Source organism: Acanthopagrus latus, chromosome 1 (genome assembly GCF_904848185.1).
Source record: "Acanthopagrus latus isolate v.2019 chromosome 1, fAcaLat1.1, whole genome shotgun sequence".
Classification (NCBI taxonomy): Eukaryota; Metazoa; Chordata; class Actinopteri; order Spariformes; family Sparidae; genus Acanthopagrus; species Acanthopagrus latus.
The window spans coordinates 7520222-7545903 of NC_051039.1; the positions used below are offsets into that span (position 1 = coordinate 7520222).

At 41.7% G+C, this 25682-nt stretch overlaps 2 protein-coding genes and 2 non-coding genes across 5 annotated transcripts; 2 read left to right on the forward strand and 2 right to left on the reverse strand.

Moving 5' to 3' along the window:
• LOC119017696 (voltage-dependent calcium channel gamma-3 subunit) lies at positions 1–5735 on the forward strand. The gene is made up of 4 exons (XM_037094573.1): positions 1–211; positions 4386–4469; positions 4579–4719; positions 5059–5735. Exons 1-4 carry the CDS (start codon positions 1–3, stop codon positions 5601–5603), a joined length of 981 nt encoding a protein of 326 aa, XP_036950468.1. The 3' UTR covers positions 5604–5735.
• A 1928-nt stretch (positions 5736–7663) lies between these two features.
• trnal-aag lies at positions 7664–7745 on the reverse strand. Its single transcript has one exon. It is a non-coding gene; the product is annotated as a tRNA-Leu (tRNA).
• Positions 7746–8398: 653 nt separating this feature from the next.
• On the reverse strand, positions 8399–8480 carry trnal-aag. Its single transcript has one exon. It is a non-coding gene; the product is annotated as a tRNA-Leu (tRNA).
• Positions 8481–8905: 425 nt separating this feature from the next.
• Positions 8906–24050, forward strand: LOC119017670 (E3 ubiquitin-protein ligase RBBP6-like). 2 transcript variants are annotated; one of them, XM_037094535.1, is made up of 20 exons: positions 8906–10101; positions 10575–10674; positions 10872–10911; positions 13580–13621; positions 13746–13834; positions 14330–14426; positions 14528–14670; positions 14851–15023; positions 15513–15616; positions 15729–16123; positions 16240–16303; positions 16668–16725; positions 16818–16872; positions 17765–18091; positions 18269–18364; positions 18518–20162; positions 20713–21335; positions 21477–21547; positions 21664–21751; positions 21929–24050. In XM_037094535.1, the coding sequence occupies exons 1-20, from the start codon at positions 9936–9938 to the stop codon at positions 22914–22916; spliced, it is 5364 nt and encodes a 1787-aa protein (XP_036950430.1). In that variant the 5' UTR covers positions 8906–9935; the 3' UTR covers positions 22917–24050. The 2 variants fall into 2 exon arrangements, with proteins under 2 accessions (XP_036950430.1, XP_036950436.1); XM_037094541.1 differs by having other exon boundaries at positions 21667–21751.
• Positions 24051–25682: the final 1632 nt, after the last annotated feature.

The following is a 25682-nucleotide window of genomic DNA, read 5'->3' on the forward strand; positions in this document are numbered from 1 at the left end:
ATGAGGCTGTGTAACCGGGGTGTGATGATGCTGCTGACCACAGCGGGGGCTTTCTGCGCCTTCAGCCTCATGACCATCGCGGTGGGCACGGACTACTGGCTGTACTCCCGCGGGATGTGCCGCTCCAAGAGCCAGAACGACAACGAGACCGTCCGCAAGAACGAGGAGGTCCTGACCCACTCGGGTCTGTGGAGGACCTGCTGCACCGAGGGTACCAGTTACAACTACTCTCTGTATATGTGGTGGTGTGTAGTGTCACAGCTGTTCACAGTGTCTGCACATCTGTACTGACTTCAACAGCTGAGAGGACTCACAGACATTAAACACATCAGTATTATTGTTATATACTGAATAAGTTTAATTACACCATACTGCAGGAAAAGTAAAGTTACTGAGTTACAATATGAATAACCAAAGTCTTAAAGTATCTGATATTTTATGTACCAAGTACCAACAGTACAAGTGAAAGTAATTGATGTCAGTATATACAGTATACCATGCAGAATACCTGACGATCATCAGATCAGACATCAGAAATCATTTGTCAGATTGTCAGAATATTTTTATTTTTTTGTCCGATTGCCGATAAAGTACATTTAGTAATGTTCTGCTTTGATGCTGCACGTCATCTGCAGAGCAACCGCAGTCATCAATAAATGGAGTAGTGGAGTAAAAAGCAAAATATTTGACTCCAAAATGTTGAAGAGTAGAAGTTTAGTGTGGCAGAAAATTGAAATACTCAACTAAAGTACCTCAAAATTTTACTTGATTTGAGTAGTGGAGTAAATATACTGAGTTACATATCATTACTGATATTGTGAACTGTTGTTGAACGGTGTACTCAGGTAAAGTAGATTTACTACAGGACAATACTAGAGTACATGGAGCATTCTTCCACATTTAGCACACAAACAGTGTTTTTAAGGTGTTTTTTTTTTCAAACAAAAGAAATCAAATGAAGTTCATAAGAAATGTACTTTTACTGCAAATGTGTTAAAAGTACAAAGTGCTTCAGGAGCGTGCATAATGTCTGTGATGTAACGTAACTAAGTACTTTTACTAAGGTACTTTAATTAAATACAATTTTGAGGTAAAGGATTTCCATTTTTTGCCACATTATAATTCCAATTTCATTAAAACCATCTTTAGTTACTGGTCACTTTGCAGATCTCTCACTGCTTCAGAGCCAAAGTACAGAAAAAAAAATATTCCCCAGAAAAACAAAATGCAGAATATCAGTTCTGATAAATTATGCGTAATTAGCTTTTACCTGTTCTTTGTTACGTTAGATGCACTGCCAGAAAAATTATTTTTGATAGTTCAGCACATTTAATAAAGACACATGAATTACTATACGTATTAGTGACCATCACATTAACCAAAATAATATCTTTACAGAAGTAAAACTTGTGGGTACTTTTTCTAACACTGTATAATACGATGTACCACAAAACATATTCAGGAGATGTTAACAAAAAGAAGGAAAACAAAAGTAAGACAAAAATAACAAAAACACAACAGGGTTGTTAAATAGACGTGTGTTTTTAAAGCTTTTTAAAATCAGTGGCACCGACTCGGCTGAGCTGCTACATCCTGAGTGTGTTTTATAATATTTCATCTTGAAATAGACATTATCTGCTTCAATTAAACAACCCTCTGAGCCAAATGTGATTTCAAAAATGCATTTCCGGCTCAGATAAATTTACGGTTTGATTTAGATGGATGACAAAATCCATGGCAGGGAGGGAGAGGAGTTAAAGTCCTGGACGATTTGATGGATGGAAATGACATGTTCAATTATTCATCGCCCTTTAACAACAACCTGCTATCTCTGCCCGATATCTTCTGTTTGCTTTGCTAATTTTCTTTGAATGAGATGAAAATGCTCCGCTGACGTATTTCTCCCTCACCTTCATCCCTCTCAGCCCCTCCCCCCGCTGCTGCTGCTGCCCCCCCATCTCCAAAAATGTTTTAATGGAGAGGTAACAAGGCATGCAGAGGACATCAATCCATCAACAGCCCTCTGTGCCTATGTGTGCATGAGTTCACAGACAGACAGACAGACAGACGGAAAGCTGCAGGCTGTCTGTGTATTAATGTGCAATGAGTAATTATATGATTTTTTTTTAATGGGAAGAATTTATTCATTATCAGTGCATAATGACAACACCAGTGGTGACGTGACAGGAATAACAAAGACACGATGCAAAATTAAAATACATGAGGACAAACAAAGACAACAGGCCGACATGCGGTCGTGAGCCATTTCTAAACAGCAGCGCTACAGACAGGCCTGTATAATGAGGCAAAATTGTTATCTTGCACAGTTGGTGTTATTATTATTTTTTTTTTTAACTTATTGAGCCAGAAGAAAATTGTCCTTCAAAGTAACAATCTGAATAAAAAAGGAAAAGCGTTCAGAAAACAAGAAGAAAAAAAAAAAGGGAAAACGGTGCCAAACAAACCAAACGCTCGTCTCTCTTTGTATCCTGACAACTGTTTGAATAAAAGCTCTTCTCTCTGACCGCTTCACTGTAGCCCGGTTAGAGTGCCCTGAATGAGTCTTGTTCTGGTAACCATGGTGACCCGAGTCACATCATCAATACCGGTCAATCGGTGCCGCACATAGGGACACATTTATCAATATATCTCTGTGTGAGCAGATGTTGAGTGGCAGCGCTGCCGCTGGGCCAAAGGTCAGAGAGAGCAGGAAGCATGAGCGCAGCTGAGTGTTGAATTCCTCACAGGACCACAGTCAGAATACATCAGAACCCGGACAGGTTGTGATTGTAGAGGGTGTTTAACAGTTCTCGTCAGCACACACGGCCAGGAGATATTTCCTGTTCCAGTTTAGTTCACGCTTTACATTTCTGTGTCTTACATTTGTAGAGATCCACGAGAAACAGCGGGGAAAAAACTTATATATAACAATATAACAGCTGACACAGAGACACAGTGACAGTCAGGAGATACAGATTTAATATGCTGAATATATGCACAAGTATCAGCACGCACTTGCATGAAAAACACAGAATTGTGGAAAAATGTGATTATAAAAGACAGAACTGCATTCAGCAGCACAGACATTAGCATAATGAGAATGTAGCTCAACAAATTCCATCCATTTAAGTCAAAGTGTGGTTTACTGTTGGCAGAACTTCACTTCACAATGATGGTTTGGTTAAAAGATAAGTTCACCCCAAAAATAACAGTTCAGTCATTATCTATACTTTCTTATGCATTCTAAACAAGTGGTGTGGTAGTAAACTAACATTAAATAGCACTAAAAAAGTTGGTGTGATTTAATTCAAGTCGCTGCTTTGAGAGCTTTTAGATCCCAAATTATCTTTTTAAAGCCAAAATCTTCACTGCACCTGCGAAGCAAAAAGCATTAACACACACCCCGTCTGAAGTGTGTGTGAGAGCTTGAGCACAGGTTGTAAAAAAAGCTTTTTGAAATGGAGGATATCTGGAGACAGATGAGCTGGATGCATGTTGGTCAGGTTTTATTTTCCATCTGTTTGTTAATGTTTAAAACACGTCCCCATCTGCTTCAGTGGTTTGAGAGAATGCTGCTGTGAAGCTCCAGAAATATTTGAGAACTATAAATCTTCACTCTGCTCTCCATCGACAAGTTAGGTCAACCTGTCAGAAGCAGAGGAGGAGAGAAGAGAACTGAAGGGTCTTGTGATGATTTAAAGGGTGAGAGAGGCAAGAACATATTCTGGTCTGAAGACATTAAAAAAATATAATTTTAAAAAGGTATCTTATTGACTTTTTTCAAATGTTTGTATGTTTCTTTCATATTCTGGATACTTTGACAGCTACTATCTACGACTCTTAAACTATCCGAGATGGATAATCAGTCCTTAGACTAACTCCTGAAGATGTTTGTGGGTCACAAGAAGCCATTGTTTCATTTCAAGGCAGACGGGTTTGGAACTACTGACTGAAATAAACCTGACAATTTTTTTTCTCCAACATGTCCAGAACACAAGAGAGGTGACAACTTCCTCCACAAATACTAATTTTACTCTCTCGGCCTTAGTCGGATACGGTGATGCACCCAATATCTGCGGCAAATTTCCCAAAATGTTTTCATGTATCATTCCCGGAACTGCATCGTATAAAAGCAGAACAATCAATACAGTACAGCCCATTAGATGGTAAGCATCGCATTTAGTGTTATGCAAGTCACTGTTAGAGGGAGCATGTGAAGTGTAGTGGGTCAAAGACACTGTGACTTCTCCGCATAATCCAGCATGTACGTCATGCCATGATTCGGTGCAGGGTGACTGAGAGGTCGCTGTGTTGATAACTGATGTCATCAAATGTGCTGTGATGTCTTTTCACTTTATTTTTTAAATTTTATTCTGTTTTTTCAGGGACGTTTCGAGGCGTCTGCAAAGACATCGATCACTTCGCTGAAGACGGTGACTATGAGCAGGATGCTGCAGAGTATTTACTAAGTGGGTAAAACAAAATGTGTGACTGTGAGATTCAACTTCAGTCCCAATCTCAGGTATTCAGATGTCATGTACGCCCCCGCCTCCCATGTTCCCCTTCTCCTCTTCTCAGGAGCGGTACGAGCCTCCAGCCTCTTCCCCATCCTCAGTGTGGGGTTATTGTTTCTTGGAGGAGTGTGTGTCGCTGCCAGCGAGTTCTACAAGTCACGCTACAACGTCATCCTCAGCGCGGGCATACTCTTTGTGTCTGCAGGTCAGAAACAAGCAAAAGTCGAATGCGCGTGCACCCAAACGACTGCTTTCATTATTCCCCTGAATATAAAGAGTGGTGGGGGGAGAATTCAGATCCTTTATTGATGGAAAAGTACAAATGCCACACTGTAAAAATGCAGAGATGGACTTACGTACTTAAAGCTGTCTCAAGGAAGTTTCATTTTGTTGATTCTTGTGGCCAAAAGATGATGATGGTGAAGGGAAGTTAACTTAAAACTCTTATCACAGGTCTTTAGACTACGATGACCAGTATTTTTTAAGAAAAGAAATAAAGCTATCTTCCACCGCTGACCGTCTCTTTCCCTCTAAACTCTTCCAGGTCTCAGTAACATCATTGGCATCATCGTGTACATATCAGCCAACTCAGGTGACCCCAGCCAGAGCGACAACAAGAAGAGCTACTCCTACGGCTGGTCGTTTTATTTTGGAGCTCTGTCCTTTGTGCTGGCTGAGATGGTGGGCGTGCTGGCGGTCCATGTGTTCATAGAGAAACACCGGCAGCTGCGCACCAAAGGCCGGCCTTCCCTCATAAAGCCGCCCATCTCGCGCAGCTCATCCTACTACCGCAACCGCTACTACCACAACCGCAGCCGCCGGTTCAGTTACAGGAGCAACCACAGCACGGGGGACTCCTTTCGGGTAAGAGACCGAGAGCCGTCCATCTCAGCTGAGTCTAAGGCCATGGCAGGTTTGCCGACACCAGTGACAGTGGGGTCAGAGTTCATGCTCTACACGTTGGCGTCGCCTCTCAAAGACGGGAAGATCGACATGGCGGTGAATGATCTGACGACTGCGGCTGCTCACAACAACACAGAGATGCTGCCAGGAAACTGTGTGGCCAACAGAAGGACCACGCCTGTCTGAGAGGAGCAGGAGGACGGACATGTGCAGCCAGGACCTGAATAAAAGGAAACTCTCTCTCTTTTTTTTGGTAAAGAACAAGGAAAGACTATAGGAGGAGAGACTGGAATAGAGCTGCATCAACTAATCTGTGAATGAAATGTCAAAAAGAGTGGATAAAAATTACAACCACATTTTCCCAGAGCCCCGACGTGTCATCTCCAAATTGCTTGTTTGGTCTTGTTTGGTCTGACCCACAAACTCTAGTCTAGGCCGAGACCCATCCTCCAAGCTTTGTGGTGTTCTGTATTTTTTGTGTGTAATTGAACAAACCAATCAACAGACACGGTTGGAAACATGACCTCTTTGGCCGAGGTGAAAATCACCGTCTCCCAGAACTCAACGTGTCATCTCAGAATCTCTTGTTTTGTCCAAAACCCACCCTTTAAATTACTGAATTAGAAGTTCAACAAACTAAGCAAAACCTTGTGCTCGGAAAAGCTGGAATCCGAGAATATTTTTGCGTGAAGTGATGCTGACTATACACTGGTGTAAAACTCTGTGGAAAAGAAATTTAACAAACAAGAACCAATTTTGAGCTCTGGTATGTCTGAGCTCTCTATGTCATTCTGTTTTGCTATTACAGTAGCTATATCTACCTTATATCTGTCGTGTGTGTGTGTGTGTGTGTGTGTGAGACAGACTGTTATGCAGAGAGAGACAGAAAGGAGGAGCTGTTTTCATGAAAATAAGAAAGTATCGAAAAACGACACACACATACACATTATCTGGGAGTGACATAACGCTAACGTCCCCGTCCCTGTCCTGCTTTTTGTGGACGTAGGCCCAAAATCGAAACCCCATTAAATGCATTAGGACCCTCTCTAACTGTCTCTCGCTGTGTCTGTTGGCGTGTCTGAGTGTGTATTGCGTAAGCATGTGAGCATAAGTGTAACAAAAGGTTCTGCCCTCATGGTTATGTCACCGAGTCTCTGTTTACATCAAATAAAGCTTATAAATTGACACAAAATGGTCTTTGGAGGGAAATATGTGCAGTTCAAGGTGGAGTGTTGGTGGCTTTTGCACTGCACATCTCAGGTGTCTGGGAATATTCAAATATCTGTCCTCGGACAAGTGGGAACAGCAGCAAATGTGCGAGCCAAGTACAGATATATAAACAAACAATTTATCTAAAATAATTGATACCCCCTGTAGTGACAAATATATTGGCCTGTGTGTGTGTGTGAGAACAAGCATGAATAAGCCCCGTTAGAGATGATGACGGGACATTGTGAACAGATACACCGACCTTCAACGGCAGACTGAGGGGCCTGATGCGTTACTATGGCAACAGCATCATTCAGACAGACACTCAAGGCAGCCGCCATGCAACCAGACCAGACAATGAAAACCATTTGACATCACACGCATTATAGTTGCAAGATCAACTGCTCAAACCATGTCACAGTTTCAGGCAATCATTTCAAACTGGTCACCGTTTATTTCTCATGCCACACAGTTTATTCTCCACTGCAGCAGGAGGAGCCGATTTCAGGGCCTCGTACTCCGATTGTCAGTGTTATTGCGAAGCTGCTCACAGCAGCGGTGGGATTGGAGCCCACGCCTCGAGCGGAACAGACCAGTCGGCCATGTGACATTGGAAAAAGATGCTGGGGCAACTTTCTGTTATCGCATCTCCCTGTTAAGAGATCAAGATTCACATCTACTTTGAGGCAGTGTTGTGCTAACACCAACATTAAGCCTAACAAGACTAACAATTTAGCTAAGCTACACATTATAGTTGGACCAACTGATTGAAATACATTTGTATATTTTGTACATTTTCTGCCAAAAAAGAAAAGTGACAGAAATCAAAATGATAATCCTGAGATGAGCTGCAGAGAGGGTGATGTCTATGTCATCCAGTGTACAGATACACTTTTTTAATCAGCTTTGTGATTGTCATTATGAAAGTATACTAGTTTTTATTCCAATGTCTTACTTGTCCACAGGAGGATTACTTGGATACTGGAGCAGATTATAACACTTGCATATTTGAGCTCAGAATTATCAAGGCAAAAAACTGGCAGCGGTGGAATTCGAACCCACGCCCCCGAAGAGACTGGAGCCTTAATCCAGCGCCTTAGACCGCTCGGCCACGCTACCTGTTGTGAGGCGAGGCCTGTTAGGAGATCATGAACACCCGCAGCCAGTTGGTCAGGCTGTAAACCAAAACAGTGAGCTGAAGGACACCAAAATGCTCCATATAACTGAGATAAGATACAAAGAGGTGCTTTTACTTGAACATATGTTCTCAGGTTATTGTTATTGTTCTTCATTACTGGCAGTGGTGGAGTTAGGACCCAGAAGATAGACTGAAGCCTTACCCCAGTGCTTTGGATCTCTGATATAGTACTGAAGACAACTAGCTCCACTTGGTGTGACCTGAGTTTTAAATGGACTTTATGAAAACATATGAGTTACATTAAAATGAGATAAAAGGCAAAACCCAGCATAAGGTCATGTAGGAACTTTATATCTTTTGTCTTCCATCTTTTCCTCTTATATGTATTCTCAGAAACTTTGAATGAATAAAATTAGAGCAGGTTTGACTTCATTTTTTATTTGCTGTGCAATAATCATATATTTCCAAAGCGTCCTCACAAGACATAAACTGCATTATGACGCCATGAAGTGAACCATTACAAGCTGTTCACGTTGATATTTTTGCCTACTCCAATGCACTGAAAGGACAGCCAATCGGCATGAAGCTTCTCACAATGAACTGACATTATTCCATATCTACACAGTCAAAATCCTGGCAGCGGTGGGATTCGAACCCACGCCCCCGAAGAGACTGGAGCCTTAATCCAGCGCCTTAGACCGCTCGGCCACGCTACCTGTATGCCTGTGTGAATATCTTAATTTCACTCAATGAGGTCAAGAGGAACAACCTGTATGATAAATTGCAGATATGTCGTTTCCAATCGTTAATGACCTGTATAGAGGGATCCGTGACAATGCAAAGGAACCTTCAAAGGAAACATGGGAATCAAGATAATTCACATCTACATAGAACCCCTTTACCTTATATCAAGAGCACAATTCAATGTGATTACAGTGGGTACTTGGTATCTGCTAAAACAGCACCTATTAAAATGGAATTCAGTTTCTGTGAATAAAGCAAAAATCGGGTTAAATGAGAGAAAAAGTATAATCTTAAGTATGGTGAAGTTATTACCTTATATACCATTATTTTTTCATTTTGGCTTTTAGTTAGACCGAAGTGAATCCTCTCGACTTCATGTGTACTCTTTGGAAGAAGCCCTGACAACATCCGTTTCCGTGCGGCGCCATTTTGATGAAACAGCGAGGAATGAAGAAGCTTGGACAACCGAAATGGATTTTATGGATTTAAATTGAAGATTATTGTGGATACTTAATTTTCAGCGTTTCTTTATGGAAGACAACCGTGCACGGAAGAGGAATCTTTGCGTCTTAACTGCGTAACCGCCGGATTTTGCGAGATTATACGACAGCTAACGTGGGAAACATTGTTAGCATAGCACCGTTAACCATTAGCTGTTAGCTTTTGTTTGGCAAGTGTTTTCATACCGTGTTTGAGTGTCGAGGCAACGTTGGCTAATCTCGAGGTCTAGCATGTTAGCCTTGGCATTAGCTAACCAGCTAATTTAACATTCACACGGTAGACTTCGACATCAGAATAATCTTTTTGAGATCTAACAGCGACTTTTGGACTCGTTGCGGAAGCCCCCATCCAGTGTGAGGACTTTTTTTGAGGAGCTCGGTAGTGTTTTGTCTTGACTTGAAAGTAAGAACTGTTCCAAAGAGGGAAAACATTACCCACACGGACTGATGCTCTGGAAACCCCAGGCCCGCTGCTAGCTACACGAGCGGCTTGTAGCGCGGCGGCCCGGGCTTTCCACCAAGGACAAAATACGAAGGACCTGGCCTCATTAACATCCATGTGATAGATTTACAGTGTGCTGCATGGACTCTCTTGGATTTGGTGGCACCCTGTTGTGTTTTATCGGACTTTAAAGAACTGCCGAGGCACACTGCGCCGCTCAATGGCGCGCTGGCCTCAAACCTCGATTTTTCTTTGGCAATAACAAGAACTGTGTCGTCATCTGCGAGCTGAACCCTTCCTTATTTGAGCCCTTTCTTTGTCCAGTGTTTCAGCGAATATAAAAGAAGGTTTACCTATTAAAAGTCACCAGATTTAGCCCCCTGTGTTCAGTGTTGACGCTGTTTTATTTTATTATCATACCAGGCCTGTGTTTTTTTTTTCTTTTTCCTTGTGCTTGATTGAGTTAAGTGCTTAGACCTGTAAAAATGTCGTGTGTTCACTATAAGTTTTCTTCCAAACTGGACTACAACACAGTCACTTTCGATGGGCTGCATATCACCCTCAGCGAGCTTAAAAGGCAGATTATGGGCCGAGAGCGCCTCAAGGCCACAGACTGCGACCTGCAGATCACCAATGCGCAGACTCGAGAAGGTATGTTGTCAGCTGACGCCTTACACAAGTGTTTGACAATCTTGTTAGTCATTGTGTGTGTTTTTTTTTTAAGAGTATTAAGTCTATATACTGTACATTCAGGACTTGAATGAAGGACTGTACTCATCATAGATTCAAATGAATCTGTCTCTACATTTTATATGTAGAGAATATGATAATTACCTCCCATGACATTGCAGATACTGGGAGAACCAACTTCCCAGCGTCATTGATTTATTTAAAAAGAATGGCAACAGGATAATAGTAGGGTCTTTATCAATTTACATTTACCCATGGTTTCCACAACAACCCTTCTGCCCTTGTTATATCTCTTGCATCTAATGTGACGGAGATAAGATGTCTTCATGAAAACCTTGAGGCCACAAAGTTTCGCAAATAAGATGTGTTATTCTGAACAGATCACAATCACCATGTTCCTTATTTTCTAATTCTCTGTCTTTCTTGTTTTGCAGAATACACAGATGATGAAGCCCACATCCCGAAACACTCGTCCGTGATCGTCCGCCGCACTCCGATTGGCGGAGTGAAACCTGCTGGCAGGACGTTCATTGTGTATGTATACTTAAAATATACACTTATCACTGGAATAACGACTGAAAACCTTTATGTTCGCACCAGATTTCCTGTAGCTATAGTATATATTGGACGTCTGGTCACAAACGTCTATCACTTAAAACTTGATCCTGACTTGCCTCTCAAGATTGGTCAACAACTAATGTTTTCTTTCTGTCCTGTGTTTGTTGCTGCAGAGATCGTTCTGACACAGCTGTGGTGGGATCTTCTAGACCCGTATGTAAAACAAACCCAAAATCAACACTCTCTCCTCCTTCTCTCACCTCTCTCCCTCTCCCCCTCTTTCTGGCTTTAGTCACCTTTCTTGAGAACATTCTGTCAACAATAATTGAGTTGTGTGTATCTTCTGTTCACTGTGTGTTGGCTACATTTGTGTTGCGATCTAAACCTCTATATGTCATTTGATGTCTTTCTGGGAGGGTTTCCAAGTTACCACAGCTAAAATAGTTTGTTGTTTCTCTCTTAAAAACTCTGGGTGTCTGTTATGAAATTAGCAGATTAAAGTTTGAAACTGTGGCTGAGTGAGATGAGGTTGAGATGAGAAACAACAGACTAGCAACCATTGTTTTTGAATGTTCTGAACGGGACCAATTGTTGAACTGTTGCCAGTTTATAATTTTTTGAGAAACCATTTTAACTGTTAATGACTGTATTTCATAATGAAATGGTTTTGTAGCCTGCTTCAGGCCAGACAAATGTATTTTTAAGGGGTTTGTAAAAGGAAAATATGGTATTTTTGTATTTATAATTCACTGTCATTTTATTTTCTGTGAAAATATTTTATTATGTGGTTTAAGAACCCAATGAGGTTAAGTGTGGCTGGGACTTATTGTAATTAACTTTGATTACAAGACTAACGTTGTGAGTGGAAGAAACTCATTTTTATTTTGAAAGCTTTTCCTGCTAAACTTTAAATTACTCAGATCTGTTGTTCAGTAACATTTGCCAATGTCAATTGTTTTGTCCTGTACAATTTCATCATGAAGATGTTCTATTCTGCACTGAGTATGGACTGCACATAACCCTTAAACATTAAAGGCTCACAGGTTTCATCCTAGTGAGTTAAATGCTTTGAATTAATTCAGATTCCTAAGTGTCTGTTTTACAAAGACGCAGGTATTAGCTTAAAGTGTATTGTTACAACTGTTGGGGGATCAGTAAGAAGCTAGTTTTTAAAAGTGAGATGCTGTGGCTTGGCCACTGAAGTATAATGTTGTGACATGATCACAAAATATTATGACACATCATCCGTAAACTAAATATCTTGTCAATCTTGGAGGCCTTCCATGGTTACTGCAGTCAGAAGTATACTGGTGTAGTGTGTCCTGTAAGCTGTAAGCTGCAGAACCTGTCAATAAAGTTGATCAGTGGTTCAGTGTCAGAACCGCTTGCACCAGATCCCTGTGTGTTCCCTCCACAGCATTCTGCAATACCCAGTGTTTCCTCCGAGCCCTGCATATCATGCTGGATAAACCAATCCTGCCCGTTTGTTTACGTACTTTTAAGAAGATTAACTTAAAAATCAGGCAGAGCAGCCGTTTTGTTTGACGTTGTAAAATATTATCTATTTTGTTTCTTTCTCCTTTGTCCGTGCACAAGACCTGGTTCTAATGATTTATTGACTCCCGACCTGCTTTAAAGAGACATCCCTCCACTTGCTTTCACCCCTCAGTCTGTAGTCGTGTTAGGGGCTGTGTAGGGAACAGTTTGAAGGAACACTTGACAACTTGTGTTGGCGTCTATTTTATTTTCTTCATTGGGCACTTTTTTTTTTTTAAAGAAACAGCATTTTTCTTATCAGCCCTACATATTTGACACTTTACAGTGTTTGCTTTGTTATTAAAACAGCTTGGCATTACGCCTTGCTGGCTCATTAGTTTTCCAGAAAGCAGTTTTGAGCTGGTTTTGATGAGAATTTCTAACAGTTCTGACAACCTCTTTTGACAAGCCCGGGCAAAAACTTAAATCACTGCAGCCTGGTGAAGGGAAACTGCATGCTAAAATTAAATGTCAAGTCTTCCTTTGAGAAAATCGCCCTCTTTTCTACCATAGCTGGAGAAGCTTCTGCAGGGCATGGGCCGGTAGTGTACAATTTAAATGTGCTGATAAAGGCCAAATAGCGAGGAAGGTTTAAAGCCTTTAAGTAGATGCTCTTGGACATTAGCATAGTGCAGCATCAGAATATCAGCACTTTCTGACTTGTGTGTATGTGAAAGAGAAGTTGGAGTAGTTTGTTTTAAATTTCATGCAGTTAAGCAAGCTCTTTAGGATTTCAGCACAGTTACACTTATAACTGCCATTTCATTTAAATCATTCAGTTTTTTTGGAGACAAGTGCAACAGTTTATCTTTTGGACACTTTGTTTGATATGGTTGCTGTACTACTTTGATATCACCTGGCAAGAGAGTAGACTTTAGCTCGGATAGATACTTTTGTAAAATAGAGTTAATTAATGGACATTTAAAACTGTTGATCCTGTCTTTTAAATGTCACCTTCTGTATTATCTCTTGATTCTCCAATTGAGATCCCTTCAGTATAAATTGTTGTGTAGATACAACCCCACACGAAGCTTTTGCAACATTACATTAAAAAAAAAAGTTTTTATTAGTGCATTATGACACAGTGCTGTCAGCAGAGCAATGAACATCATGTACCAGCCTAGTAAACCATGTCTTGTTTTAAATGCTTTCTTGCATACCGGCATTTTTTCGTGCACCTCAAGTGCTCAACAAAGGCTTTCATTGAGGTGTCAAGACTTAGATGGAGACTCTAAGTAACTGGACACAAATGTGGTGGGAAACTATCTGGGCTCTGCTCTTCCACTGTATGTCTATTACTTATCATGTTAACTTCTGTAATATCTGTACTCTGATTCTCCTGCAGACCGATTCTTCTCCTTCTATGTCACTTGCCCAACTTGCCAAGGTACTGTTTCTGTACATGCCCGGTCTACTTTCAGAAAATATCGAAGTTGAATAGATATGTGCTTAATTCTTGTGCGGTTGACATCCTTTTCTCTTTTTTCCCCCCTCTCTATTATGTGTTGTAGACTGCTAACCTGGTTGACGCAAATGCATCAGAAGAGGACAAGATTAAAGCCATGATGTCACAGTCCAATCACGAATATGACCCCATACAGTTAGTATAAACACACCTTGTTCTTATACTAGTGTTAGGGGAAAAATCGATTCCTAGATGCATCACGATTGTCTCTTAAAGGTTATATCTCTATGCAGAGAAGTTATTGAGAATTTAAAAACCCTATTCCTGTGACTTTTTTGTGAGACTGAGCAGTAGCTACCGTCCTACAGCTGAACCAATTGGATAGTGAAATGTTTAGGGATTAAACTTTATGTTACTGTGTTGTGTTTTTATGCTCTTCATGGCTAAACCATGTGGCTAGTAAATCGTAACTGGCATCAGACATTGCTGTTTTGTGTTTATGTTCCTTATGACTTAACCAATTGGATAGTGAAACATGATAGACATGAAACAACTGTCAGTGCAGCGCAGTTGCGTTGCTCTTGGCAGAACCCTTTGTATTAAAAAACAGTAATCTGTCTGGAAAGTCACACAGTGAGGGGGAAAAAGGTCTGTACAGTTTTAAAAAATGAATCAAATGTATCTTTGTAGTTACTCCAAGAAGGCAGTTGGACCTCCACCTGCTCACTATACCTGCTTTCGGTGTGGAAAGGCTGGCCACTACATTCGCCAATGTCCCTTGCTTATGGTAATTATCATGTATCAGTTGCTCTCAGAGTTTGTGATATAAATTGTGACAAGGTGGTGATGTTTGCATTTTGGATAATTGTTTTGTTTTCAACTTTTTAGGTCCAAGATAAGAGTGTGGAGGGTCCAAAGCAAGTGAGGATTAGTAAAGGCATTCCTCAGAGCTTCATGGTGAAAGCAGAGCCAGGCACCAAGGGAGCCATGTTGACCAGCACTGGGGAATATGCTATACCTGCTATAGATGCGTATGTGTCAACTCAGGACACCAAATACACAGTTTAATATAATTGTATAGAATATTAAATAGTGTCAAGTTTGTCTTTATCATGACCTATTGCCCACAAACTCATAGAAATATTGCTGTTACTTTCTTTTATCTGGAAACATAGTCCTCAAAATTAAACAACAAATATGCGTTAATACAGGGAGGCGTATGCACAAGGAAAGAAGGAGCGCCCTCCGTTTGTTCCTCATGACCAATCATCAACTGATGATGAAACGGACCCAATACCAGATGAACTCTTGTGTCCGATCTGCAACGACCTGATGACTGATGCGGTGGTTATACCATGCTGTGGAAACAGTTACTGCGACGACTGTAAGTACTTACTCATGATGCACATTAGTCTGAATTTACATGAATGTTGAAAAAGAGGAGCATTTCAAGACTGGTGAAGTCCCGCACAAAATTAGCCCAAATTATATGTTATATATGGGTGTGTATATTTGGATCCCACCACATTTGTCTTCAAGTGTTTATTTTGCTGAACATTCAGCAGTTGTTTAGGGACATATTCATTGTTGAAATTGCAGAAATACCCATTTGTCCAACAGTAGCCTCTCTAGAGAGCTGCAGCCCCAGGATGTTGCATTTTGAGTAGCTGGTGAATTTCTCATTTTCGATGGGGAAAAATTCTCTTGCTGTTACATTCCACAGTGTATTGGAGTGATTTCACGCCTACTGGGATATTGTTGGAAGTTGTCCTTGAAATGTTCCTCTAAAGTATATGTAGACTCATCAAATTCATCATGGAAGACAAAGATAAGACTATGAACTTTCATCTAATTAAGGATTGTTTATTTTCAGGTATCAGGACAGCTTTGTTGGACTCAGAGGAGCACGTCTGCTTCACATGCAAGCAGTCAGATGTTTCACCTGATAATCTCATTGCCAACAAGTTTCTTCGACAGGTAAGCCCATCATTGATTTGTTGTATTGTTTAGTTCGTTTTACTTGAACTGACAGCAAAAACAATTATACATTTATGTAACATCTGTTTTTTTTTTTTCTTCATGCATGCAGGCTGTGAACAACTTTAAGAATGAAACTGGATACACCAAACGTGTGCGCAAGCAGCTCCAAAATGCAGCGCCACCTCCACCGCGCCCTCAACTGGTCAGGCCTCTGCACTCAAGACAGCAGGACCCACTGATGGCAAATGTCACTCAAGCTCCGGCTATAAGTGCACCCATTACCGCCCCTCAAGCACAGGTCCCAGCCTCTGCACCTGCACCTGCTGCTGCTGATGCTGCAACTACTACTGCTCCTGCTGCTGCTGCTCCTGCTGCTCCTACTCCTCCTCATGTTGCTGCTGCAACTGCTGTTGAAGGACAAGCTGCTTCACCAGCCCCTCCACCTGTTGTTGAACACCATTCTCCTATGCGGACCACCAGCCATGGTGAACCACCGCCACCAGGGTGAGTTTAGTCTAAGATACAGCCCGAACACCTATATGAAACCTCATAGACAAGACGCAATGTTTAAAGTGGAGGGCCTTTTTTAATTTGTCATTATTTGCGTGGTTGTGTTTCAGTGAAACAGACCCAGAACCTACTGTGACGCCAGAATCATCAGGAACCTCAGAAAGTGGATCACAGGTGAGCCTGCCTGAATCAAAGTGGGATGTTCTGTGATTTGCCGAATGTTATTTGTTGAAAAAGTTGTCACTTTATTTTGAAAAATGTTTGAGTGAGAGTAAGAGGAGTTCCTGTAACCTGGTGCAGTTTAGAAGAAATCTTAAGAGTTCAGTGTGTGTGAAAATGTGTTTGTTGTTAATTATAGTTTGTAGAAAGAAAGTTTTAGACCAAAATTGGAGCTGATTAAAAAAATTGCAATTGGTCCATCAAATCTTTGTTTACTTGGTTCCAATATTATCAACATTATTTCCTCTAGACCGCTGTATTTGTTTTCTTTTGTTGATTGCATTAAGATTAACTTTTCCCCCCATGATTTCTCCAACAGAATTACCATTTGAATGTTGTTGGCCACCCGCCACCTGCGAGGCTACATCATCCTTCAGGTAAGAGGTTTAATTCAGGTTATTTAAGAAGATTAAGTGAGCATGAAGGAAGGACATTCAGCAACTAACAAACTGTCTTTCTGCTCTGTTAGGTCACCATTCACGGCCCCATCACTCTAACAGAGGGGGAGGCAGACACTGGGACAGGTAAGAGTCTGTGGGAGATATATGGGATGTAAATGTAAATTATTGGTTGTGAAAGTTAGAGGCATTTTTCACTGTATTCACTCCATCAAACCTGAAGGATGGAATCTTAAATATTCCCTCATTTTGACACTTTTTAAAGCATTTCAAAACTTAAAAACACATTCATGGTAGAAACTCCATTTAAACTTTGATATATTTCACAATTTGTCTACATTCAAGGTTTCATACGTTTATCTTTCAAAATCCCATTAAAACATTTCAAAATATTCAACTTTCTTTGAAGCTCATTTTCAAACTCTTCCCACTCCTAATAGAAACTCTATTCAACTTTGAAACATTCACAAAGATTAACACCTACTCATGTCAATACCATTTTCATATTATTCATACTTTTAGCACAGTCACAGTTCAAAGTTTCCCATTTTACCTAATTCAACTATTATCTTTTCATTCAGTCTGTTAAGCAGGAGACTATCTGAATGTGTAAATACTTTCCATCTTTGATACATTATAAGATTTATTCAACTTTTCAGTCCTATTCAGAGTATTTGACCCATTCACACTGTAACATCTCTTTATACTCCATCACCTGCTTCTTGAAACAAATTCACGCCTGCATTGCAGTTTATTAAAGTAAATCAAGTATATTTTGAGTCCTTGATCCAACTAGGATGCTTCATACTCTTCAGATGAAACTTTCAATAAATTAAAGCCACCAATTCAGTTCAAACTCTAAAATATTTCACATTTTTCATATATTCAAAGCATTATTCAAAAATTTTACAGCCAGAAATGCACAGTTGGCATCAGCTTTTCAACAGCCAGCACTCAGAACCTGCCTTCTGTAATATGCAAGTCTAGACACTCAATTTTGTACCTTTCCTTGTACCAGGCCTTTCAGAGGGAGAGGAGAGCAGTCCTCCACTCACCTCCAGACAGGTCCACCCCCTGCACCTGTTGCTCCAGTGTTTCCAGCTCCATCCTTGTACCCGCCTCCACTGCAGTCCTACCCCTCTCCGTACACCTCTGGACCAGGCCTTGTCCCCCCTCCTGTCAGTTACCAGCCCCAGCCTCTGTATGCGCCTGGACCACCAGTTCTCAACCCTCCTTGGGTTACTCCTGGTTCCCAGCCCCCTCTTGTGCCTCTTCCACCCTCCCTCTCTCAGCCCCCCCTCTCTAAAGAAGATTTCTACAGACAGCGGCACCACCGACAGGATAAGTGAGTCATTTAATTTTCTTTTGGTCATTACTACTGATCATCTATGTGGGATTAACACATAAATAATTTAACTGAACATCCCTTGTGTTGGAATTATGAATTCTGTAAGGTAAAAACATTTATGTTCACACTAGAGTAGCTTAGAAAGTTTCAGTGTTTTTGTCTCTGTGTCCTCAGAGTTACATCTAAACTGGATGAATTTACAAAAGACTTCCACAAAGAGCTTATGAAGTACAGAAATGCACCAAAGAGACGAAGACCGTCTTATTCCAGGTAACTTCATTAAGAAGCAATATCAAAATTGGTTTTCATTCTTACAATAATTACATATGCATAATCCTCAAAGCCATTTGTGACATTTTTGCATAATCTGCTTTCTTTCTCTCTTTGTTTCCTTCTGGTCTTCTCTGTCATTTTCTTCCCTAGGTCCAGGTCATACAGTCGCTCGCCATTCAGCCGTTCTTACTCTCGTTCGAGATCCAGATCAAGGTCTCGATCAAGATCGAGATCCAGGTCCTACTCTTATTCCCCCAGTCGATCCCGCTCTCGTTCGCGCTCCCATGGCCGCTCTTATCCCCACTCCCCTTATTCTAGGCGCAATGGACGTAGTTATGGACGCTCACGGACAAGGTCCCGTTCTCGTTCAAGGTCTTATGGGTATCGGCGCTCTGGCTCACCACGCTCTCCTCCTGCTTACCGGGGAGGAGCTTGGGAGGGAGTAGAAGCACCAGGACCCTACAGGTCTAGGTCAAGATCTCGCTCTCCTGGCTTCCGCAACCGCAGCCCTGGTCCAAGAAAACCACCTCCAAGGGAGTTTCCACCCTATGAATTAAAAGGTCCAAGTCCTGGTGGCCATGAGCGCTGGGAAAGAGAGAGGCGCCAGTGGGAGAAGGAGTATGCAGACTGGTACAACAAGTACTACAAAGACTATGATGGCCAACCTCCCCCAATGCATCACAGAGGTCGTAGCAGCAGAGACAGAGAGAGGGATAGAATGTCCTCATTAACTAGAGATTACTCCCCCCAGGGGAGAGGAAGAAGAGGGAGAGAAGAGAGAGGTGCTCCACCTCACCATCCTCCAGCATCTTCCTCATCAGGTTCCAAGTCCAGCGCTAAAGTGTTGAAGACAAAGAAAGTGAAAAGGAGGAAGACCGGAGAGGAACCAGAACCATCACACCAGTCAGTGGACAGAGGGGATGCTACGCCCGTCAGAGATGAACCAATGGATGAAATCCCTTCATCCATCAAAATGCCTCCCGTCTCGTCAAAACCTCTAGTTGGCGCCTCAACCACTAAAGCTCCAGCCTCTAAAAGCACTGTTGCACCTGCTAAACCCTCAACCAAGTCGACATCAAAGACGCAGTCAGACAAGACCAAGAGAGAGAAGCCTTCAAAGGTAAAAGCTAAAGTTAAGACAGAGAGTGTTAAGGTAAAAAGCGACAAAGTGAAAAAGAAGACTGGAGAAGGAGTGGTGACCAAAAAGAAAGATTCCTCATGCTCCTCTGTTGCTAAACCGGTAAAGACCATTAAAGCCAAACCTGAAGATGCCCCCAACGTAACTACTCCTAAAAAAGAAAAGGGTAAAAGCTCCTCTGTGAGGCCTGCCCTGCTGAAGACCCCTCCATTGTCCTCACAGAACCTCTCTCTGCATCATCCCTCTATTCATGACGGCCCTCGATCGAGCCATGACATGCGAGGTAGAAGAGATGTCCCACAGAGCGGTGGCCTTCTTCCCCTCCCCCATCAACATGGACTCCCGCTCCTCCATCGACCTCCCTCCCCAGTGGACAGTCGGAGGCGGATGGGAGAGGAGGGTCGCTCCTTGCTTGGACCTCCTCCTGGAAAGCTGAGGAGACTAGATGGGTTAGGAGGTGGAAGTGATATCATCTCCCACTCACACATGTCTCATCAGCCCCCGCTCCATAGACTCCCACCCTCGTCAGACAGGCCTGGACTCCTTCCCCTGCCAGGGACTCGGGAGATGAGCCGTGGAGAAGCTGATCGTGGACCTATCAGACCTCTGATGGACCTTCAGCTGGGTCGGATGCATGTACAGTCCACAGACACACAGGTAGACAAATCTTTACGTTTTTACAAAGGGTATTTACTGATGTATTGATCGGTTAATTTCGTAGGGTGTTACATTTGTACAAGATGCCCTTTGCATGTATGTATTTTTAAAGTCACAAAATTGTTTTCTTGTATTTACCAAGTTATCACAGAGTTGCAGCTAATGAGTTTGCTGGTTCCTACTAATATTTGCTGTTCTTCTTGTAAATGAAATACATCTGGGTTTTGGACTATTGGTTGGACAAACAAGCTTTTAAATATGTAAACTTTGGCTTTAATTAATCAAATTTAGCATTTTTGCCATGTTTGAATTTTCCAATAAATATAATTTTAGTGTTCAATTTGAATGGCACTCACATGAGAAGCTGGCACCAGTGTTTAGCATTTTTATTGTGAAAATACATTAAAACTGTCATTGATGCAAACTGCTGTTTAATAATCATGACTGACAATCATCTTATTATTTCAGAACCTTTAATTGCCATAAAAGTTCTGAGTGTCTCTGATTTAACCCTCTTCTAATGTTTTTGTGTCGGTTTGTCCAAATCCAGGTGAAGCCAACAACCCAGAGGAAAATCAAGTTGAACCGAGATCTGGGGAGAAAAGGCAGCACCGAGTCTGCACCCTCGGACAGAACATCATCAGGTCCTGAGAAGACTACCTCCACGTCAGACCGTTCATCTGCTGCTCACAACTCTGACGGAGACCGACACAGCAGCACAGCCGAAGGTGCTGGAAGAAAGGAGCGGTCTGCATCTGCTGAAAGGGGAGTCTCCAGAGAGAGACCAGGAAGTGCTGGAGAGAGACATCAAGGCTCAGACAGAGACCAGAGCAGAAGCTCCGGACTGGACAGAGAGCGAGACCGAGCCTCTGGATCAGACCGAGAAAGAGACAGAGGCACAACGTCTGACCGAGAGAGGGACAGGACATCGAGCTCAGGCTCACAGAAGGCAGCAGTAACTGTGGAGAGAGACGCGGAAGGAGAGAGGTCGACAAAGACAGATCGAAAGACCTCCAGTGGTGGAAGTGCAGGAGGGAGGTCTGTCTCTCTGGATAAAATGACCATCGCAGAGAAATCCGCCGTCGCCAAGAAACAGACAGACCACCAGGAGAAACCAAGCACATCCTCCAAGGAGAGAGGCGAGGGGTCTGAAAGAGCTGCTAAATCTGACAGGTCTGTTATGCTCATTTCCCAGCTGCTTGACAAACCACCATCCATATCCATGGCTGAGGGAACTCATAATATAGCATTTATATATAATAGAACTGTAAACACAGTTGTTAAAACGTGTAATTATATTCTCTTATTTCCCAGGAGTGTGTCCAAGGACAGAGCCGAGAGGAGCGTCCCCTCAGGAGAGAAACCAGCTGCTGCTCACAGAGAAGGTAATTTGAATCTCTGTATGTGTGTGAAGAGATGATAACTTTTTGTCTTGTGCTCTCTAATTAAGCATTGATTAAACATGTGTTCCCTTTCCTCTTCCGCCCTCCTCCTCTGCCAGCAGGGAAAGATGGTGAGGAACCTGTTGTGAAGAGCAAACCCAGGATCAGTCGCAAGGCCTTGACAAGCCACACCACGAGCTCCACCAGGTGAGTCCTTTGTGCCCGTGTTACTTGGTGTGATTTGTATGAAAAGATGACAATATCTCTCAATTTTTCATTATTTCTGTCTTAAAATGTCAGTCGTCTGAACATGTTTTAGGAATGCAAGCCTAAATAAGTGCAGTATTTTTTTAAACATGTCTGCTTTTTTTTTCTAAACCCAAGGTCAACTCAAGAAACAAAGCGAGACTCTGACAAAGACCAAAAGAGTCAATCCTCCAAAACCACAGAGCAGCCTCCATCTAGTCCTGTGAACAGCCGTGCCCGCAGCCCGAGTGTCAGCCCAGTAACCAGCCCGGCGAGGGAAGAGCCACTCATTCAGCCTCCTCCACGCTCAAAGTGGGAGAGAGAAGATGATGAAGAAGGCCAGGAAAATGGGCTTACGGCACCCAAGGAGCCCTCACCAGTACCACAGAGGAGCAGAGGCAGAGAAGCACAGACGGAAGCACCTAAACCTGCCAGGAGTGAAGGCTGGGAAGCCCCAAGGGAGGAGAGGAGAGGAGCAGTCAGAGAGGAGAGGAAAGGGAGAGCTCCAAGGGAGGAGGGTAAAGGTGGCAGGATGGCACCGACAAATTCTGATAAACCAACCAAAACAAAACTTGTAAGGGAGGAGGGGAGAGGAGTGAGAGAAGAAGGGAGAGCTTCAGCAAGAGAGGAGGGTAGAGGAGGAGGAGGAAGAGAGGAGGGGCGAGGTGGGACAGGAAAGGAGGAGAGAGCAGCAGAAGGCAGAGTTGGTGGAGGACGAGAGGAGAATCGTGGCCCCGAGCCCAGGAGACAGCGTTTGTGCTCTGACCTGGGTCGTGAGACAGACGAGGCGGCCTTTGTGCCCGACTACAGCGAAGGGGAAGGCTCAGAGCAGGAGAGAGGGAGGAGTGGCAGCCCCAGCCTGTCCAACAGCCAGCCATCCAACAGCCCCACCCAGAGCAACCACAGCGGCTCAGGAACAGCAGCAGACAAGAAGAAGAAAAAACACAAGAAACACAAAAAACACAAAAAGCACAAGAAGCATGGCAGCCAAGAAAAGGGAGAACAGAAGGAACACAAGGAGCACAAGCACAAACACAAGAAAAAGAAACACAAAAAGAACAAAGACAAAGATGCGGGGGACGAGGAGGAGAAGATGGACAAGGCAGAGGAAGGGGCTCCATGCTAATAGGCTGAGACTGCAGCTTTGTTCACAAGGACGTAGTGATTTAACTAGAAATATCAGCTAACACTGGCATGCTGCTTCATATGCCACTCAAAGGGAATGGATGAAACACGTCTTTGGCTGTCCGTGACACTGCAGACAGGCTGCCTGGTTGTTATTCTACAACTTAATGTCACTGCAGTTCCCCAAACGTAGACGGTATCTGTCATCCTCAGCATTGTGACCGCTGCTGAGGAATCTTGATGTTCAGTGTGAGCCTATTTAGTGACTTTGGGTGAGGAAAAAAACTCGAGAGATGCTGTGCCCCGCTCTATCGCGATCAACTTGAGCTGACCAGAAAGAACGTTATGGTGATAATTGATCACACAGCAGTCAATCTAAATGATTGGAATAACAAACACTGTACTCAGGGATGTGATTGCTTCTTTGTGGAGGAGGAATTGCTGTTTCTCTGCCTCTGATTCATTTGTATATAGAGATTAACTGTTGCTTCACATAATGATGATCATTTTTCCTGTTTATTTTGCTCACATCCCTGTTGGCTCTTCAAGGCTTAAATGCTGAATAACCTTCATTGCTACTAAGGCCATTGGAAGCTCTTTTTCGAAGGATTGTACTAGCAGCTTTGCATGTTTCAGCACATTTACTACAAAATATTAATTCTTTCTGTTAATGCTAACCATTTTCATAATCTATTTTTTACACAGCCATTAGTCTCAGTTAATGCCAGAACAATTATTTGCTTCTTTTTTTTTTCCTTATATTTTTTTCTTCATAGCAAGGTTAAAACTTTGCAAGACTTTCCCACCAAACATGAACATAGTATTTGTAATTAATGTGTTAAAACTTGCAAAATCACCAGTATGGTCCTTTCATGTTAAAACAAACCTTAACGCGTATGTGCTGCACTGGATTGTATAAATCTAGGATGTGTTTATTAAAAATTTGCAAATCAGTCTGCATGTTTTTGTTCCAAAGGTGCAGTAGTCTTTCACAGTGTCTGAGTGAGTGAATGTGTGTGGTGGTGTGAAAGTGAACTGTGACAGAAATGGGATGAGTTGGATGACTAGTGTTCTTACAAACAAGTTGTTCATTATTATTATTTTTTTTAATTAAAATGTTTTGACCTCATGAAAAGTGTCTCAGTTGTACTTTATTTGATGTTTGAACTCTTCCAAGTGCATCATTAAAGGTGCGTATGTGTGTAGGATTCAGGGGAGTCTATTGGCAGAAATTGAATATAATAACCATAATTATGTGTTCAGCAGTGTATAATCACCAGAAGCATCTTTGTGCTCTTACCTTACCTTTTTAAAATGAGCTCTTTCTATCTACAGAGGGAGTGAGATGGTGGATCATGTTTCTACTCTGTCTCACAATGGACAAAATTGACGCCGGCTCTTAGGCTTTTTTGGATTTGATTGCGTTTTAAGTGACCTCAATAGGGGAGGGTAGGAGGAGGGGTATTCACTTAGTCCCACATCTTAATGTTAGACGACGCTTAATCCTGCTCACTGAACCTTATTGCACATTGTCATATAAAGAACTTTTCATGTTCACTTGGAGACATGAATGTGCCAGTGATTAAAAGAAGCTTATGGTTATATGGTGTTCTAGTAAAAAGGTGATCACAACATAATGTAAATATATTTTCTTGTAAAATAATGCAACTGTTTAACCCTGAATTGCTGAAATATAGCGATGCAACGATAAATTAGTTAATTATTTAAGGACGCCATGATCGTCATTTTCTGACAGTTTCTTCACTACACAACAAAAGAGCTAACTAAGGTGGTTAAAATAAACTCTGGTGTATTTTAAATGGTAACAAAAAATAGAGCGACTTCATAAACAGGTTTGTTTTGTAATAAACCTTTGATTTCTGATGCACACTCTTGAACTTGGTGAGCATTAACTCACTGATTTTAGTGACACTGTGACTATTGTGACTGTATCTTCAGACACTTGGATCCTCTTTGTGCTTGCATTTATTGAAGCATTTCTGCATTCTTAAAATTAGAAGACTTATTGTACTTGCTGAAACCCAAATTTAATTAATTGGCCTGTCAAATGTAGTTAGATCATACATTAGTTTCCTGCTTTCCAGAACCCATTTCGTCCCTCTGTGCTCTCACCATTTAACAATGTGTAAACACAGGTGCATCAGTGTAATTAAAATGTACTATTTATATATTTGGGTTAATTAAGAAGTCAGAGATTTAAAGGGATATTTAATTGGATAGATGGCTGGCTGCATGGATAAATAGAAAAATTATTTGGTGAATGTAAATCACACTTTTATTTGAGTAAAAGTTTTAAATTCTGATATTAAATGTAATCATATTAAAAGTATCAATATTCAGCATTTTTCTGATTGTTGCAAACTGTTTTTTTTCAGTCTGATCAAATTCGTAATCTATGAAGTAACCAGTAACTTAAATGTAATGGAGTAGAAAGTACAATATTTACCTCCAAAATATTGGCATGGAAGTGTAAAGTAGAGTAAATCTACTTAGTTACATTCCATCACTGCAGTGTTGTAAAAGTACACAAAACTCACACTTTAAGCAAGGATTTAAAGTTAAAATATTATTTAGATTAAAATGCAGCCATTCATATGAATAGTATGTCGTCAAATAATTACACAAGTAAAGCAGTACAAGTCACTAGTAACTAAAGTTATCAAAGAGATGTGGTGGAGTAAAAAGTACAATATTTGACTTGACAGTGCTTGTGTAAATGTACTTAGTTACATTTTATCACAGATAG